General features: G+C 40.6%; 2 protein-coding genes across 3 annotated transcripts; both read right to left on the bottom strand.

Annotated features, from left to right (window-relative positions):
* Positions 1-2,136: 2,136 nt before the first annotated feature.
* LOC127851014 (tumor susceptibility gene 101 protein-like) lies at positions 2,137-12,890 on the bottom strand. 2 transcript variants are annotated; one of them, XM_052384432.1, is made up of 7 exons: positions 12,769-12,890; positions 10,206-10,290; positions 9,047-9,112; positions 7,914-7,934; positions 6,332-6,495; positions 3,964-4,129; positions 2,137-3,621 (listed from the first exon to the last, which is right to left on the bottom strand). In XM_052384432.1, exons 1-7 carry the CDS (start codon positions 12,808-12,810, stop codon positions 3,413-3,415), a joined length of 753 nt encoding a protein of 250 aa, XP_052240392.1. In that variant the 5' UTR covers positions 12,811-12,890; the 3' UTR covers positions 2,137-3,412. The 2 variants fall into 2 exon arrangements, with proteins under 2 accessions (XP_052240392.1, XP_052240393.1); XM_052384433.1 differs by lacking the exon at positions 7,914-7,934.
* Positions 12,891-16,342: 3,452 nt separating this feature from the next.
* Positions 16,343-18,162, bottom strand: LOC127849799 (collagen alpha-2(I) chain-like). Its single transcript, XM_052382550.1, has 5 exons — positions 18,063-18,162; positions 17,435-17,630; positions 17,225-17,388; positions 16,636-16,791; positions 16,343-16,542 (listed from the first exon to the last, which is right to left on the bottom strand). The coding sequence occupies exons 1-5, from the start codon at positions 18,160-18,162 to the stop codon at positions 16,343-16,345; spliced, it is 816 nt and encodes a 271-aa protein (XP_052238510.1).
* Between the last annotated feature and the right edge of the window lie 593 nt (positions 18,163-18,755).

Genomic DNA, 18,755 nt, shown 5'->3' with positions numbered 1-18,755 from the left:
GTTATACATAGTTACGCCATATGTAAATTACAGCTAAAATATGTAAAATATCTATACATTATTTTAAAAAAATCCTTTATAATCCTTTATTATTTGTTTAAACATATAACAACATATTTTAAAATCGTATCACTAATTAAGCAATAAAATCAAGACAATGTTCCTACCATGGTCTTATTCCAGTTCCCAACACTCCGATAAAGTAAGAGGCCCTCACGACCTCAGAGACAATCCTTGTCGAACTCTTAACTATTAAACTAGAATCGTTGTAAAATTCGGTGTATTCTAACACAAAACATTGAAATTCTTCCAATAATTCGTTGTCTTAACTTGCGTGAATATTAACAGTGTTTGAGACAGTATAAACAGAACTATAAAGACGCTGACAGCATATATACGGGACAAGCGAAACTACTATAGGAAGTTAATTCTTGCTTGGGGACTTCGGTAACGCATCAATTTTCAAATTTGAATATCACAGTTATGACTAAAGATATTAAATTCAAATTGTACATACGATTATTTGACTTCATTTTATAAAAGCTCACATGTGACAATAAAATCATTCATCCGTGACGATTGGACGCTTTAGCACTTTGGGTAGGTGTGGTTTCATATTTTTGCACGTGGAAACGGTGAAACGCGATATAATTTTTGTTATATTTCAATTGAGATATTTTAGGTGGGTTCTTACACAAGGAAAATATATGATTAATTTACAAAACAATACAGCTCGTATGAATATTCAGCAGCGCAATCGCGCACTTTGCAGGCTACCTTCCCCACTTGCTAGAGCGTCCGATCGTCATGGATGAATGATTTTATCGTTAGCTTGCACATAATGTAGTCAAATGATCACATGTGCAATTTTAAATAAACATATTCACTTATTACTGAGATATGTAAGTTAAAAAGGTGTGGCGTTAGAAAAGTCACCAAGTGTAGTAAAAAGCGATATACATTTTATTCCAATTTAATATCAATTTCATCATTCTAGGTGAGTACTTACACAAGAAAAACATAACATTAATTAAAGAAAAACAATATGGCTCGAATGAATATTCAGGAGCGCAACGGCTCAATCGGCATGTTGCAAGCCGGTCAGTTATTAAGACGTGTAAGTTTATGCGTTTTACTTTTCACATTGTTATTATTTTACGTTGTACAAGTTTGCGAATTTGACTTTTGAAGTGACGTTTTTAATTTGTTAAGTTTGATATTTTGTTGTTTTTCAATTTCAATTTAATTTTCAGGAATTATCAGATATGTCTTTAATTATTCTTGGTCCAAATTTCAATGCAATCTGTTCAAAAATAAGGGAGCTTTATTGATATGATTAAGTGATGCGTTAGAAAAGTCTCCAATTTTATTTGTACTTTCGTATTTAAAAGGTCAACCACCAACGTGATATAAGCATCGCTTTTTGAACAAGGAGTTTACGGCGTGCGCGTAAAGTGTGGTCTAAACTTAGCCTGTGCAGTCCGATTTTAACCCATTTATGCCTAGCGTCTAGAAAAAAAATGCCTTGGCAAACAGCGTAGACCCAGATGAGACGGCGCATGATGCGGCGTCTCATCAGGGTCTGCGCTGTTAGCTTAAAGGAATTTCTGTAAGAAATATTCTAAATATAGAAATAAATATACTAGAAATCCCTAATTTTGGAAATAAATTGATCCAATTCAGAAGGATGGGAGAGTCCACTAGGCATAAATGGGTTAAAGACGAGTGTTATTGTCTCTGGAATAGTCGGTAGGCGACATTACTTTTTTGTAAGGAAGAGCTGATCGAGTTTCTCCACGCTATGATATGTCTTAAAAATGCACAAGAACACATGATGTTCTGGTTCCGCCTTTTATATGAGAGGTTAAGAGGATTTTTCCCATGAAAGAACGTTACAGTTGATGACGATGCTGGTAAACAGCATGTATAAGTTACGTTGTAATGATACTCTTACTTACATGTACAAAAAACTTTTGCTTGTAAATACAGAACATAAAGCAGAGTATCTTTATTTCTACATGGTCTAGCATCATAAGTTTAAAGTAGTGTACGTCGTTGTTAACATTTTGTTATAAGCACTCTGATGTAATGTATATAAGATAAAATCAGTATCGTAGAAGAACAAAGACACTTCCGCAAAGTAGTATATCATGTATTAATTGTAATAATTGTAATGCAAGCATGTATTTATTTCATGAGTTCACCTAACTTCTTTTACCATGATAAAATCTTGAATAAATATCCGTTAATGGTTTTAATACGCAGTGACATAAGAATTTGTTTTTGATATGCCGTTTGTGATCGATAAAACAGAACAATTATTACGTTGTTTTAACGTTCCTTTAAGTTTTCGAGGGCATTTGGACAGGATAGCATATGGAAGCATTACAAAAACACGATAAAACACATTCCATTTAAAAATATTAATTGAAAAAACAAAAACAGAAATGAATAATTTAAAAAAATGAAATTAATGCCCTTGTTTGTTTTAATCCTCACACATACTAGTCATCTGATTAATTCGCTCAATGTTTTAATAATAATAATAATAATAATGATATAAATACTGAATAAAATGTACCATAAATGAAAAAAAAAATTGTTCTGCGCATTAATCATGTTTCATATTTATCTCAAGTTAAGTCAACTTTGACAAATACCAGTATCAGATTTCCCATCTACACATTTACTCTCAACTTCTATTGTCGAGCGAAGATCCGGATTACGACTAGTCTATTTTTAATGGACTGAATCGTTAAACTCAACGCTCGTGAAGTCATCAAACAAAATTGTTATTATGTTTGAGAATGCTTGCGTGAATATAAAATCAAATCCGCGATGATCATCAACGGTGATTTTTTTCAACCCCTTAAAGGGATCTTTTCACGCTTTGGTAAATTGACAAAGTTGAAAAAAGTTGTTTCAGATTCGCTCATTTTCGTTTTAGTTATGATATTTGTGAGGAAACAGTAATACTGAACATTTACCATGGTCTAATATAGCCATTATATGCATCTTTTGACGATTTTAAAACCTAAAAATTATAAAGCGTTGCAACGCGAAACGATTGAATAATTTGGAGAGTTCTGTTTTTGTCGTTAAATTTTGTGAAACTACGAAGATTGCTTATATAAGGTATAAAATACATCAAATATGTGTACTCGGCGGAATAGCTCAGTAGGCTAAAGCGTTTTTACTTAGGACTCTGGTAGGACTCCAGGGGTCACTGGTTCGAAACCTGCTCCGGGCAATGTTCTTTTCCTTTTTTTAATTTTATTCTTGATTTTTTACTGGAGCTTTTACGATCCAATGTTTACATTTATCAATATAAAGCATTTAATGAATAAGTTAAAAAATGCCAAAATCTGTGAAAAGGCCCCTTTAAAATGATGAAGTTAATGTACGCCGCTGCCTAAGAAAACAACGTTATTATCATCCCTCGCACGTGATTGGCTCCCGTCGGACACAGCGGGCAGTCCTGCAGGCTTGTACCGCACTCTACGCACGTGACACAGTGACCACATGACAGGAAGGTCACGCCCACTCGGCGCGTCTTGCATATCCTGCACGTCAGTAAATCCTGAAGTCTCCGTAATTCATCCTCTTTATCGGTGGTGGAACCTTAATATATAAATAAACGTTCGATAGTATCAGTTCACTGGTTATTGCAATTTGAATATGGCATATGTATTTCAGTAGCAAGAAACTGTGTTGTGTACTAAAGGTTTTCGTAACTCGCCTAAAATTAAGTTATTCAAGTTGATTTAAATAGTTCTTAAATCTCACTGTTGCTAATAATTAAGTTGTGATAAATTTTATGTACATGTATATATGAATCATATATATGTAATTAAATTAAACGTGATTTGTAGTAAAATACAAGATACTCGTGAGATTTTTAGCGGTGTTCAAGCGTAGATATTATTCATTTCACAAAACAAAAAAACACACAAATGAACTGACTGTCTGACTTTCCTAATGATTGGTCATTTCCGTTATGATGCGGTGTTTCTTGAATGAGGCTTTCCTGTGACTCTTGGCTGGTCCGTCCACTTCTGGAATACACGGGTGGCTCAGCGGCAAATACTATACAAAGTGCTTGTAGCATTCCCAGCAGGTCATAATCGGGCTGAAAAATTACTTTGTCCATGTTGAAATATGTTCTTTACAACCGTCATCGATTAAAACCTAAGTAATAAAAAAAAATATGCTGACACTGATTCTGGTGAACATAAAAATAAAAATATTTTCTTCTAAATAATTTCTATATGCCTTCACGCGTAAAAATTGTAATGCCTTAATGTGGAGTAAATCGAGTAAGTACGCAAGCGTACAGTAGGTATTTTATTAGCACAAAACGCTTTCGAAAGAGTACATAATTAAACGTTTTTTTTACAAAACAGTTTTCAATCTAATACAATTTATTTGTCTTTAATAGTACAAATGCCATTTTCGCAAGTCTTGTTGAATTTTGTCATTTGACAGGGGCTAAAATCGATGCACGAAGAAAAGTTGTAATGTATCGCATTAATGTATCGTTTATCTTTAACTAAATATTCTTGCTTTGTTATATTGCCCTTATTGTATATGTTGTTTACTTGGGTGAAAATAAACGTTTTGTTCGTTCCGTTCTTCGCATCTTCATGATTAGTTCATAAAATGTGACATACTTTTAAATAATTTTGAAAACTAATTAGCAGTGTAATACGTTCTAATATTCATTTATTTAGATTTGTGTAGCCGAATGAGGTTTAAGTAAATTTATGATATGTATGAAATGCAGCCCTTTGTATCGAATCAGGTTAAACAATATGTAATCTGTTTAGCTCTTAAAATGCACATGTACTGAGAAAGTGATTAAATAATGATATGAAAAAAACTTTTAAATAATTATGTCAATTAATTAATAATGACTTGTGCCATAAGTGAACGTCATAACGTTTTGAGTAATGGCTGCATAGGTAAGGGCAGTAAATATACAACGTTCAAATGAAAAAAAATGTAAGGGTTATATCCCTTCCTATAATCAATTATTTTTCTATGCTTCGTGACATCATCATGACGTATTTATATCTAGAATATGACGTAATCTGCAGCCGAAATCGTGTTATAAACAGTCATGGTAGGTGAAAGGAAAGAACTAACCCCTGACACGAAAACGGCTGTTGTTTCATTGTTTCAATCAGGTCTTCGACAAACAGAAATTTCCCGAAGATTAGGCATACCACGGACTACAATAGCTGGGATTATAAATAGATTTCGCGTACGGAATAGTGTTGAAAACAAACCGAGAAAAGGAGCCCCGACAAAAATAAATGAACGTGAAAGTCGGGCATTGTTGCGGATCGTAAAACAAAACAGGAAAAGAACTTTATCGGATATAACTGGAGATTTCAATCAAAATAGGAACGACACAGTTTCCAGGAGAACCGTACAGAGGAAATTGTATAGTGAAGGATATCACAGGCGTGTAGTTGTAAAACGGATTCGAATTCGAGAAATCAACCGGAAGAATCGCGTAAACTGGTGCAGAACAAACAGAAGGAGGACTGTAGGCCATTACTGGAAAAGGGTGATCTTCAGTGACGAGTGCAAAGTTGATATCGGGACCGACAATAAGGTTTTCATTTGGAGAAAGGTAGGCGAAGATTGGCTACCGTGTTGCCTCGGAACTCCCCCAACCCCTAAGTTCAGTTTGATGATATGGGGTTGCATTACATACGAAGGTGTCGGTACTGTACCTGTTCTAAAGGGTAACATTAATGCTGAAAAGTATATTTCCATCCTAGAAGATAATCTCTGGCCCGTTGTAGCTCGCCATTTCCCGGATGGAAGGTACATATTCCAGGACGACAACGCCCCGATACATAGAGCCCGGGCTGTAAGCCAGTTCAAAACAGAACATAGAATTCATTCTATGATCTGGCCTGCCCAAAGTCCGGACTTAAATATAATAGAGAACGTATGGCATAGCCTTAAAAGACAACTAAAAAATCAACCCGATGTCGTAGACACACAAAATAAGCTTGAGGCAGCCATTCGGGACATCTGGATAAACATTCCTGTTGAATATATTAGAAACTTGTATTCGAGTTTACCTAGGAGAATACAGAGTGATATAAAATCGAAAGGCTATATAACCATATATTAAGGTAAATTGTTGATGTTTAATATGTTTAAACCGCTTTGTTTTATTAAGCACATTTATTGTTGACGTCAGCCATTCAGTTTTTTGACGTTCACTTGTGGCACATCATAAAGCAAATAACAACTTTGTCAAAAAACGTCACTATAAATTGCATTTAGCAGCTCAATTTCGTATTGTTCTTACATATTTCCATTCGCGGAGATATGGCAAGTCAATTTTCCCATTCTGGTCTACATTTCTTCCAGACTTGATCTGCATGGTGGATGTTGGTTTTACAAATACAATCGGCGGATTGTAGGGGTGTGTGTCCATTAAATAGATACAGATTGGGATGTTGTACACATTTCCTGAAAATACACTTCCAATGTGGAATTTTGTTCGCATTATGTCCATGAGTGTCAACCTGAGCTGCATACATTTTCAAATAAGATAAGTTTTAATAAACCTGCCATAACTACTAAATGTAAATTGAATTTACAGTATAACGTTGTACATTTCATTAATACTACAAACAATGAAGTTGTAATAAAAATACGCAAATCAACAATTATAAGCCACGTACGTGTTGCTTTAAGAACAATACAAATACAGTTTAAGGGACATCAGTTCATCATAGCTTTGAATCTACTTTGCCATGTCGTATAGAAATTAAATAAATAATACGTGTTCCCTCTTGTTTCAGTAGATATGTTTTACGTTACAATCTCATGCAGTTGAACTATTCAGTACATTATAAAAATCGGTTTAATGCATGTGCGTATGGTGTCGTCTCATATTAGCCTGTGCTGTCCTCACAGGCTAATAAGGGACGACACTTTCCGCAAAAACTCGCGGACTGCACAGGCTAATCTGAGACGGCACTTCGCACATGCATTAAAACCCCCTTTTTAAAGAGCATATCGGAAATAAACAAAACAATCCGATAAACGCCTATAGAAGACTTGAGCTCAGGAATACATAAGACAGGGGGAGGGGGGGGGGGGGGGGCATGCGAAAACTGTAGCTTACTGGTTTTAAGTGAGGTTAGTTGGAACGTACTTCCAAGATGGCGTCGTGCAATATAACATAAATCACGATGATTTTATTTGCTCGACGCGTTTGATCTCTTTTTATTTATTAAATGTCGAATTATAATGATTTAACTCACCCGCCCTTTTTGGAACTGACTTTCTTTTAAGCATATTTTGGGACATGATTTTCCAACGGCAAACACAGCTTATATCTTTGTTAGAAGATTTCACACGAAATAACTGTCGTGAATGAATTCCGCATTTAATTAGTGCGAATGTTTTGGAGAACATTTTATCTTCCGAGATCAAGATTTTTTTATTAGTAATTATATATTTTTATTTTTTATTATATGTTTTCTTACATGCTTAATCCTAAAATTTGGTGTGTGAAGTATGAGGCTGTATTATCTACACAGTGTAATTCTTACCTGTTTATTTTAACACATATGAACAGAATTATGTTTAAATATGCATTAAACGGAATACTATGCTTACTATTTCAAGGTATCAAGACGCCATTTATAGACGTTGAGGATGTCAAGATTAAAAAAGAAAGGCGTCACGAAATATGTACCGCTCTAGAAAGCGAATGTACATGAAAGCCCACTTATCAAACAAAAAAGATTATTCACAGTCCGACGCCAGTTAAACATACAAAATAATGGCATTTACGTGCAATACAGTGGTGTGATGATAAACAGGAAAGGGTAAAGCCGGTTAAATACTGGTATAAGGTTGATGTGACCAAATCATACCATTATTGCGAATCGGAATGCCTGAAGCAATTTTGGAATACGTGACGCTTGCTTAGAAGATGCGTACCAATGGATGTTTTGAATTTGCAAACTTTTATATTAACTGTTTATTGACTAAAATTACATTCAACTCGTTCTACCATAACAATACTGATACATGTATGTAACTTTTGCTGTGACACATTTTGGACGACCTTCTTTTACACAAGTTCTGAGTCACTGATTATATTATAATCACACAAACTGAACTTGCAGTGGATAGAAAGATTTGTGCAAATGCAATACACGAAATGATTTCAGTAGAAGTACGGCGGCATAAAGGGGACATAGGAAATATTTTATTTACTTATTTATATGACGTGCGCACGTCAACGTCATAGTAATGACGTGCGCACGTCAAGGCTATGACGTGCGCACGTCATAACTATGGCGTGCGCACGACTTAGCTATCGCGTGCGCACATCATAGCCTTGACGTGCGCACGTCATAACTATGACGTGCGCACGTCATATCTATCGCGTGCGCACGTCATAGCTAAGACGTGCGCACGTCATAGAGACTGTAAAATAAAATATTGCCTATGCCCCCCTTTATGCAACTCTATGCCCCCCCCCCCCGTTTCAATTAAGAAGCGTTTATACAAATGAGACATTGTGTGAAACTTGCTTTAGTGCATACGTTTTAGAGATCAACTTTTTTTCTTATTTTTTTTTGGGGGGGGGGCATATTCTGTAACCACCGATATGACCCATTTAGGTAATTTATCACTGTGTGTTTTTTCGTCCAAATGTGGGGCCTGCCGGGGACGATTTCCCAATGGAAAAACATATGTATTTTTCCCAAATGGGATCAAATAATTCCCAATTGAAGGTTTAGAATAATGAAATAATAAAAATAAAAGTAAATCTCAACATTTAGTTCATCTCCCATCAACCTCTAGAAGTTCACTCGCAGTAAATGTATTTACATCACATTTATTCCCAATTTCTAAGCATTTGTTACTTTAAAGACAGCAACACTAATCTCCCAATTTAAGTCAAAACGACGCAATTTTTCCCAATCCAAAGGGACCCGGCCCCATTCCCAAAATGGTGATAAGAAACACTGTAATATGTTATGGTCATTTTACCAACCTTTATAATCGACAGGAACAGTACCCTCCAAGTGTAAAAGTTTTCTCTGTCGGCCATTATTAAACACTGAAATCATACACGTAATACTGGTAAGATTATATTGTTAGATGAATATTCTTGCAAATCATTACGTATACAACAATACTGTTTTAATATATATTTCTGATTATTGAATCAATAGTAATAGTTAACGCCATTAACAGCGTCATTTCAAAATGTTCAATGCCATTTTTCATAGAATGAGGACATTTCTTTTAAATTTTTCTTTTCTGTTCTGCGTTATAAAAACATTCAGACATTAAAAGTAGCAACTGATGACAAAAATCTGCTTTAAAAAATTAAACCGTTGCTCTTTGTTGAGTGAAACAAAATTTCAGAATGATATGGGCCGTGCTGTGTGAAAAGGGGGTTTAATGCAAGTGCGTAAAGTGTCATCCCAGATTAGCATGTGAAGTCCGCACACTAGATTTTTGCTAAGAAGAGACTTTCTTTCAACGAAAAATATCATAGAAGCGGAAAGTGTCGTCCTTGATTAGCCTGTAAGGACTGCACAGGCTAATTTGGGACGACACATTACGTTAATGCATTAAACCCTATTTTCACAGAGCACGGCTCATACCATACATTTCCTTCTGAAAAGCATTGATAAAAGCACAAAACGACAAAAAGAACATATGTCTGAGAATTGTATTTAACTGATGTCGATAAAGAAAAGCACATTTAAAAAAAACAGTTAAACCTTTTATGATATAACATTATATAGACAAGAAACCATCTGTAAACATGTCTAAATAATCCTTGTAAAATGACCTTGAACAACTCTATTTATTTATCTATCTATCCGTCTGTCTGTCCGTCTGTCCGTCTGTCTGTGTGTCTGTCTGTCTGTCTGGACGGCTGGCTGTCTGGTCAGCTGGCTGTCTGGCCGGCTGGCTGTCTGACTGACTGTCTGTCTGCCTGTATTTCAATATGTCAATCAATCAATCAACCAATCAATCAATCAATTAAAAATCTCCCTCCCTCCCCTCTCTCTCCATCCATCCCTCTCTCTCTCTCTCTCTCTATCTCTCTCTCTCTCTCTCTCTCTCTCTCTCTCTCTCTCTCTCTCTCTCTCTCTCTCTCTCTCTCTGTATGTGCGAAACTGCAAGTTACAACTTACCAAAGTCTTCATACTTTGGTCTCAAATCTGCAAATATGCTGACTGCTTTGAGAACATCGCATTTAGCTTCCTCGGGAAATTTGTACTGTGAAATAACGTGACTATGTCATTTTATATACCGGTACTACAAATTGAGACATACGTTGCGATTAGTTACTTAACTTAATATAATTTAATATTTAGCAAACATACATTTCTATCTGTCTGTCAACTAGCATGGTTTGAGGATAAAGCTCGACCAGTCGTGAGGTTCAGGTGCCCTTTAATCGGTTATAATGCTATACTTTTAAGTGACTATTACCTTGAGGTGACCCAAGTTTTACTTATTTGTGGTTTGTTTGCCTTGTGTTTTGTTCTATGTCAAATCGTACCGTAGTATTGATTTTGTGTAAAAATGTCTTACACATATTTACCAGAATCACTGATCCGTAACGAATCATTTTCGAATTTCCGGTTCGATTTTTTGAGGACATGATTAAAATTGTTACATGGAATTATTGTGCTTTTTTATTTTTCCTTCGTTAAAAATATTTAAAATTTGAATAAAAAAACCTCATGAAACGTTTACTGACTGCTCAAATAATAAAAGCAAAGAGTATTTTTAACTTTGTTTTTCAACATTTGACCTGTTGACCTAGTCTTTTCCGACTTTGACTCAGATTCAACCCTTGCCTGGATATTACCAAGACAATCAGTTCGACCAGTTGCATTGATATCGAGTCATATTGGTGGTCTCTCATGAGCATTTAAGTGCTTTTTTTAGTTTTGTTCTGGTGACCAAGTTTTTGACATCACTTAACCCAGATTTGAGTGCAAACTTGATTTTGCTAAGACTTAGTTTCTAACGACGTTTCAACGGTTTCACTTAATTGGTAGAATCAGCAAATGTATGCATTTTGCAACACAATAAACAAATATACAAAAAGACATTCACGCAAATAAAATAGTTCACAAGCAATGATATCAAATAAATTGAAAAATGAATGAATACATACATAGCTTACAATTAAATAACTTGGTTTATATCGCTAGTTTTATCAAGAAGTAATAAAAAAGCTAGCAAGCAAACTAGTCATTTCATTTATACCATAGGCTTGTAAATAAATGTAGAAATGTTACTTAATTGTCTTGTGTCAGTACTAGAAATCATGGATGTGAGTTTGTTGATAGTGTAAACGATTTTTTAATAATTAATTCTTAAATCACGATAACGCGTAGATAAATAGCGTTATTCTGATTCAACCATGTAACTGCTGCACATGTTTCATTTCCTGACTTCTCTCGCAATGTTATTGTATCTAACACTTTCAATTCAGCGTTTAATGGGACCTTTTCACACATTTTGGCATGCATTGAAGTTTGTCATTACATGATTTAAATTTAATAAATGTAAACATTAAAAATGAATACGTCCAGTGAAACCAACAATACAGTTAAGAAAGAAAGAACAAGTATCCATCAACTGGGCTCGAACCACTGACCCCGGAGGTAAAACTCTATCGCTTAGACCACTCAGCCATCATTGCTCATACTATGATTATTGTATGTTATATAAGCAATCCTCATTGTGTCACAAAAATTAACAACAACCAAACTCTCCAAATTATTAAATCATTTCGCGTTGCAACGGTTTATAATTTTCAGGTTTTTAAATCGTCAAAAGATGCATATAATGGATATTTACAACATGGTGAATGTTCAGTATTACTGTTTCCTCACATAATAACTACAACGAAATTTTGCGAATTTGAAACATTTTTTTAATTTTTGTCAATTTACCAAAACGTAAAAAGATCTCTTTAAATCGTCAAAAGATGAATATAATGGATATTTTAAAGCATGGTAAATGTTCAGTACTACTGTTTCCTCGCAAATATAACTACAACAACAACAAAATCAAATCTGTAACAAATTTTTTAATTTTGTCAATTTACCAAAACGTGAAAAGGTTCATGTTATACAGGGTGCAGGATCACGTGACTTTATGGGGTTTACCGATGGACTTTTATGGATGTAAACACACCGGTTAGTGGCGCCTTTTTTCAAAGAACTTTTTAAAACAATTTATATTAAGAATTTCAAGTGGCAGTTTTGTATGCGACTTATAGCAATGTGAAAAACACCAGAATTACTTTAATAAGCCTGTGTTTAAGGCCAAAAAATCGATGTTTACAGCCAGTCACAAACACGGTCATGCTGCACGCAACGTGAAATTTTGGCAACGATTTGAGACGTATTCAATTATTGATTAAGATATCTGCAAAAACTGCAAGAAAATATGTCGTCTATGCACTAAAGATATTTACACACATATTTCAATAACTTGAGATTTTTCAAAAATAAAGTTTTCATATGTTTTCATGTGTCGACCCCGTTTGTAAACCCCGTTGATCCTGCACCTTGACAATAGGGTTCGTAAAAACTGTAATGTCTACTCTGCTCTTAACCTTACGCCCCGCCCGTCATATTTTATAAGGTTAGATTGTTCAATTTAAAACTATATCGATAGGCCTAACCATATTGATACATGTATATATAAATTGGTAAATGTAAAGCTATGTACCTTCTTCAACGAACTACGGATGAATGGTTCAAAAGAGCACATACTTATAAATTGTCAAGCTTACATAAACATTTGTATCTAATTATCCCGTATTTAAAAGAGAAAGTACTCGAATAGAAATTCCTTTTCTATTTATAGACAGTGCATCAACACATGTAAGTCAGGATGGCTTACAGTCGATAATGGCTGTGAGGTTGATGACGAGCGAACTTCTCTCGGTGACAATGATTTGACGTGTGTTTAAGTAAACTTAAGTCAACTGTCAATATGTGAAATATTGTGTTTGGTTACATGCGCGCGTTGTTTACTTAAATCGAGTCCTTGGAAACGCAACATTACGCATGTGCGTAAAGAGGGGAAGTGTCGTCCCTGATTAGCACGTGCAGTCCTCACAGGCTTATCGGGGACGACACTTTCCGCATATATTGGATTTTCATTTAGAAGAGACATCCTTTAAACGAAAAATTCTAAGAAAGTGGAAAGTTTCGACCCTGATGCACATAGCCTAGTTTCCTCACAGCGAGGCTCGCTTTCTTGCGCGAATGCAGAGGCGTCGGAGCTGAAGCGGCAGGGGCGGCGGCCGCCGCCCCAATATTAAAATAAAATTTCGGCAAAGACCTTTTTTTCTTTTTTTTTTCATTTCAATACCCGTATATTTAAAAATATCTTTACCAAGAAGTAAGGTAATCACGCTTTCGCGGTTATGACACGTGTATTTTTTGATTGTCATCATCCGCCTGCGGTTATGTTCGTGTCAATTATGTTGTTAATTGATCGGTCTCTTTTATAACGATAATCCCTTTATTATTGAGTAATAAAAGCTGGGAATCTTAAATGTCGGTATGATCTAAGCCTTTGCTTCTTTTAATTAATATAAAGGAAAGTATGACCTGAAACAAATGTGCCTAAATTCAAAGGTCCTTAATTATCACAAAATTAAAGATACCTCAAGATACCTAAATTTATTGTAATGACTCAAAATAAAACGATAATTCTAAAAAACTTATTTAATGTTTTTTACCACTTTTGTGTGTCATTTCAATATGTCTACTCTAAACCAACCAACGAACTTCAAATTTCCAAATCGGAATTTCGGGAAAAAAATCCCGAAGAACATTCTTTCAGCACACATAATCCCTATTGTTGTGTGGTTGCTACAAAGTACAAACAGCAACATATATAGATCATTACTCCATCGTTTGTCTGTCTGTCACAACTTTTGTCATTCAGAATATGCCTGCAATAGATGTGTATAAGATCAGGTATCAGACACAAACACGCATCAGAATGCGCCATTTGATGCTAAAATTTGAGAAATAAATCCAGAAGGTCACCGGACCCCCCCCCACCAACGGCAGGGAGATACCCCATCCCACCCCCTCCGCCGCCCCAATATCAATTTGCTTCCGACGCCCCTGGGATGTATCCCGAATGTGAGGTATATTGCAAATCCCACTCTAAAGACATGACTGTAATGAGTTTGAATGGCAGGTAGTGGATCATACAGTTATGTTGTGTGAGTTAGGTACTTAAGTGTCAAAATTGCATTTATCTTTTGAACACTACAAGTGGACGCCTCATCTGGCACACAATAATGCACTGCAATTTTTACCATAATTTGGCTTGAATTGTCTTCTGTTTAGTTGTGTTTGTGTGCATGGCTTGAAACTTTGACAGTCATAAATGTTTACCGATAGTTACGAATGCAGGCATTTTATCAAAACGTCAAAACTACATGTAGTATAACGACATCCGATGGACAATACTTGGAAAACAGAGGGCTTCCATATGATTCTTTCAAGCTCTATTGTTCAAGGGTGATTGTGTCAAAAAATACTTCTTAACATGGAATGCTTACAATCATGCAAAAAGTACATAAATTGCTAAAACTAATTAGCGATAATTGAATAAAAAGTTAACGTCGTCCTGAACATGCTCGTGTTTCTGTGTGTTGTCAAATACTTCAAAAACAAACGTTTCACATCAGAGTCCAGTCCGTTTAAACTACGTTTTGTTGTGTATGGACATAGGAGCAGATGTAAATAAGTGCAATAAAAACACTAAAAAGATATCGCAGGGCCGTGCTCTGTGAAAAAGGGTTTTAATGCATGTGCGTAATGTGCCGTCCCAGATTAGCATGGGCAGTCCGCACAGGCTTATCAGGGATGACACTTTCCGCTCTTATGATATTTTCGTATAAAGTATTTTCTTAGCAAAAATCTACTTTAGGTGGAAAGTGTCGTGCCTGATTAGCCTGTACAGACTGCACACACTGATATGGGACGACACTTTACGCACGTTCATCAAACCCCCTTTTCAAACAGCACGATAACTTATAAACACGCGCTTTCATGGCCCCAGCTTGACCTAATGGAAGGATGAAGCACTCTGCCGCCCTTAGGTCCCACCCTGCCTCCTTGCACCGGCCTTAGGTCCCACCCTGCCTCCATGCACGACCCTTAAGTCCCACCCTGCCTCCTTGCACCGTCCTAAGATCCCACCCTGCCTCCTTGCAAGGCCCTTAGGTCCAACCCTGCCTCCTTGCACTGCCCTTCGGTCCCACCCCTGCCTCCTTGCACTGCCCTAAGGTCCCACCTTGCCTTCTTGCACCGCCCTTAGGTCCCACCCTGCCTCCTTGCACTGCATTAAGGTCCCACCCTTCCTTCTTGCACTGCCCTAAGGTCCCACCATGCCTCCTTGCACTGCCCTTAGGTCCCACCCTGCCTCCTTGCACTGCCCTAAGGTCCCACCCTGCCTCCTTGCACAGTCATAAGGTCCCACCCTGCCTCCTTGCACCGCCCTTAGGTCCCACCCTGCCTCCTCGACCGCCCTAAGGTCCCACCCTGCCTACATGCACTGTCCTAAGGTCCCACCCTGCCTTCATGCACTGCCCTAAGGTCCCACCCTGCCTCCATGCACGGCCGTTAGGTCCCACCCTGCCTCCTTGCACCACCCTAAGGTCGCACCCTGCCTCCTTGCAAGGCCCTTAGGTCCCACCCTGCCTCCTTGCACCGGCCTTATGTCCCACCCTGCCTCCATGCACAGCCCTTAGGTTCCAACCTGCCTCCTTGCACCGCCTTTAGGACCCACCCTGCCTCTTTGAAACACCCTTAGGTCTCACCCTGCCTCATTGCACCGCCCTAAGGTCCCACCCTGCCTCCTTGCACCGCCCTTAGGTCCCACCCTTCCTCCTTGCACCGCCCTTAGGTCCCACCCTGCCTCCTTGCACTTTCCTTAGGTCCCACCCTGCCTCCTTGCACCGCCCTTAGGTCTCACCCTGTCTCTTTGCACCGCCCTTAGGTCCCACCCTGCCTCCTTGCACGGCCCTTAGGTTCCACCCTGCCACCATGCACGGCCCTTAGGTCCCACCCTGCCTCCTTGCACCACCCTAAGGTCCCACCCTGCCTCCTTGAACTGCCCTTATGTCCCACCCTGCCTCCTTGCATCGGCCTTAGGTCCCACCCTGCCTCCATGCACGGCCCTTAAGTCCCACCCTGCCTCCTTGCACCGTCCTAAGGTCCCACCCTGCCTCCTTGCAAGGCCCTTAGGTCCAACCCTGCCTCCTTGCACTGCCCTACGGTCCCACCCCTGCCTCCTTGCACTGCCCTAAGGTCCCACCTTGCCTCCTTGCACCGCCCTTAGGTCCCACCCTGCCTCCTTGCACTGCATTAAGGTCCCACCCTTCCTCCTTGCACTGCCCTAAGGTCCCACCATGCCTCCTTGCACTGCCCTTAGGTCCCACCCTGCCTCCTTGCACTGCCCTAAGGTCCCACCCTGCCTCCTTGCAAGGCCCTTAGGTCCAACCCTGCCTCCTTGCACTGCCCTACGGTCCCACCCCTGCCTCCTTGCACTGCCCTAAGGTCCCACCTTGCCTTCTTGCACCGCCCTTAGGTCCCACCCTGCCTCCTTGCACTGCATTAAGGTCCCACCCTTCCTTCTTGCACTGCCCTAAGGTCCCACCATGCCTCCTTGCACTGCCCTTAGGTCCCACCCTGCCTCCTTGCACTGCCCTAAGGTCCCACCCTGCCTCCTTGCACAGTCATAAGGTCCCACCCTGCCTCCTTGCACCGCCCTTAGGTCCCACCCTGCCTCCTCGACCGCCCTAAGGTCCCACCCTGCCTACATGCACTGTCCTAAGGTCCCACCCTGCCTTCATGCACTGCCCTAAGGTCCCACCCTGCCTCCATGCACGGCCGTTAGGTCCCACCCTGCCTCCTTGCACCACCCTAAGGTCGCACCCTGCCTCCTTGCAAGGCCCTTAGGTCCCACCCTGCCTCCTTGCACCGGCCTTATGTTCCACCCTGCCTCCGTGCACAGCCCTTAGGTTCCAACCTGCCTCCTTGCACCGCCTTTAGGACCCACCCTGCCTCCTTGCAAGGCCCTTAGGTCCAACCCTGCCTCCTTGCACTGCCCTACGGTCCCACCCCTGCCTCCTTGCACTGCCCTAAGGTCCCACCTTGCCTCCTTGCACCGCCCTTAGGTCCCACCCTGCCTCCTTGCACTGCATTAAGGTCCCACCCTTCCTCCTTGCACTGCCCTAAGGTCCCACCATGCCTCCTTGCACTGCCCTTAGGTCCCACCCCTGCCTCCTTGCACTGCCCTAAGGTCCCACCCTGCCTCCTTGCAAGGCCCTTAGGTCCAACCCTGCCTCCTTGCACTGCCCTACGGTCCCACCCCTGCCTCCTTGCACTGCCCTAAGGTCCCACCTTGCCTTCTTGCACCGCCCTTAGGTCCCACCCTGCCTCCTTGCACTGCATTAAGGTCCCACCCTTCCTTCTTGCACTGCCCTAAGGTCCCACCATGCCTCCTTGCACTGCCCTTAGGTCCCACCCTGCCTCCTTGCACTGCCCTAAGGTCCCACCCTGCCTCCTTGCACAGTCATAAGGTCCCACCCTGCCTCCTTGCACCGCCCTTAGGTCCCACCCTGCCTCCTCGACCGCCCTAAGGTCCCACCCTGCCTACATGCACTGTCCTAAGGTCCCACCCTGCCTTCATGCACTGCCCTAAGGTCCCACCCTGCCTCCATGCACGGCCGTTAGGTCCCACCCTGCCTCCTTGCACCACCCTAAGGTCGCACCCTGCCTCCTTGCAAGGCCCTTAGGTCCCACCCTGCCTCCTTGCACCGGCCTTATGTTCCACCCTGCCTCCATGCACAGCCCTTAGGTTCCAACCTGCCTCCTTGCACCGCCTTTAGGACCCACCCTGCCTCTTTGAAACACCCTTAGGTCTCACCCTGCCTCATTGCACCGCCCTAAGGTCCCACCCTGCCTCCTTGCACCGCCCTTAGGTCCCACCCTTCCTCCTTGCACCGCCCTTAGGTTCCACCCTGCCTCCTTGCACTTTCCTTAGGTCCCACCCTGCCTCCTTGCACTGCCCTAAGGTCCCACCATGCATCTTTGCGCTGTCCTAAGGTGCCACCCTGCCTCCTTGCACCGCCCTTAGGTCCAACCCTGCCTCCTGCACTGCCCTAAAGTCCCACCCCCGCCTCCTTGCACTGCCCTAAGGTTCCACCCTGCCTCCTTGCACTGCCTTAAGATCCCACCCTGCCTCCTTGCACTGCCCTAAGGTCCCACCCTGCCTCCTTGCACTGCCCTTAGGTCCCACCCTGCCTCCTTGCACTGCCCGAAAGTCCCACCCCCGCCTCCTTGCTCTGCCCTAAGGTCCCACCCTGCCTCCTTGCACTGCCTTAAGATCCCACCCTTTCTCCTTGCACGGCCCTAAGGTCCCACCTGGCCTCCTTGCACTGCCCTTAGGTCCCAGCCTGCCTCCTTGCACTGCCCTATGGTCCCACCCTGCATCCTTGCACCGCCCTTAGGTTTCACCCTGCCTCATCGCATCTCCTTAGGTTTCACCCTGCCTCCTTGCACTGCTCTTAGGTTTCACCCTGCCTCATCGCATCTCCTTAGGTCTCACCCTGCCTCCTTGCACCGAGGCTGGGGCTTTAATTATCTGATCACATTGTCGGTCAAACAAATTGTGTTTATAGT

This window comes from Dreissena polymorpha, chromosome 11, assembly GCF_020536995.1.
Source record: "Dreissena polymorpha isolate Duluth1 chromosome 11, UMN_Dpol_1.0, whole genome shotgun sequence".
Classification (NCBI taxonomy): Eukaryota; Metazoa; Mollusca; class Bivalvia; order Myida; family Dreissenidae; genus Dreissena; species Dreissena polymorpha.
This window is presented reverse-complemented; position numbering and strand designations above follow the sequence as displayed.